Source organism: Nicrophorus vespilloides, unplaced genomic scaffold (genome assembly GCF_001412225.1).
Source record: "Nicrophorus vespilloides isolate i.1.1-1 unplaced genomic scaffold, Nicve_v1.0, whole genome shotgun sequence".
NCBI classification, from domain to species: Eukaryota; Metazoa; Arthropoda; class Insecta; order Coleoptera; family Silphidae; genus Nicrophorus; species Nicrophorus vespilloides.
Genome location: NW_017095747.1, coordinates 4512 through 5061, shown reverse-complemented (window position 1 = coordinate 5061; position 550 = coordinate 4512). Strand labels below are relative to the sequence as shown.

The 550-nt window shown below is 41.5% G+C and overlaps 1 protein-coding gene across 1 annotated transcript in view; it reads right to left on the bottom strand.

The window, feature by feature from the left end:
- LOC108562165 overlaps window positions 1–537 on the bottom strand; it is a 1053-nt gene extending 516 nt beyond the window's left edge. The window contains exon 1 of the mRNA XM_017920397.1: window positions 161–537. Coding sequence (XP_017775886.1) covers window positions 161–328 — 168 coding nt within the window. The 5' untranslated portion in view covers window positions 329–537. The remainder of the gene's footprint in view (window positions 1–160) is intronic.
- Between the last annotated feature and the right edge of the window lie 13 nt (window positions 538–550).

Genomic DNA, 550 nt, shown 5'->3' with positions numbered 1-550 from the left:
TAAATTTGAGAAGTGTGCAACGTGTAATGTCAATGTCAATGTAATGTCATATACTTGAATGACAACATGTCAATGTCACTGAGTGACGTATATGACAATGTGTCAATGTCATTTTGCGACAATTTTGACAGTCAAAAGGTACCAATTACGTGTCACTTACCTTCTTCATCGGACATTGATAGACCGGTCTGATGCACGAGAAGAACGAGCTCCAAGCTTCGTTAGCTTTATTGTTCAGAAGCAATCTGCAATACTGTCTCGTCTTCATAGTGGACATCGGAACGCAAGTGTCCATGTTCTCTTTGGACTTGCACTTTTCCACTTTCATCACGCTCTTTAAGAAAGGAAAAAAAAATTACCATCAACAATAAAGAAATTTTCACTCGACTCACCGAGAGATTCGGAGGAAAATCCTCCTTGAGGACGACCTTGTAATCTGCAGTCGTTCCGTTCGCCCCGTGTCTCAATTTCATATTGCTAAAGTATCCTTTGACCAGCTTCTCCTTTCCCGGACACATCCCGACGAACTTATCAATGTAAGCGACCAGCT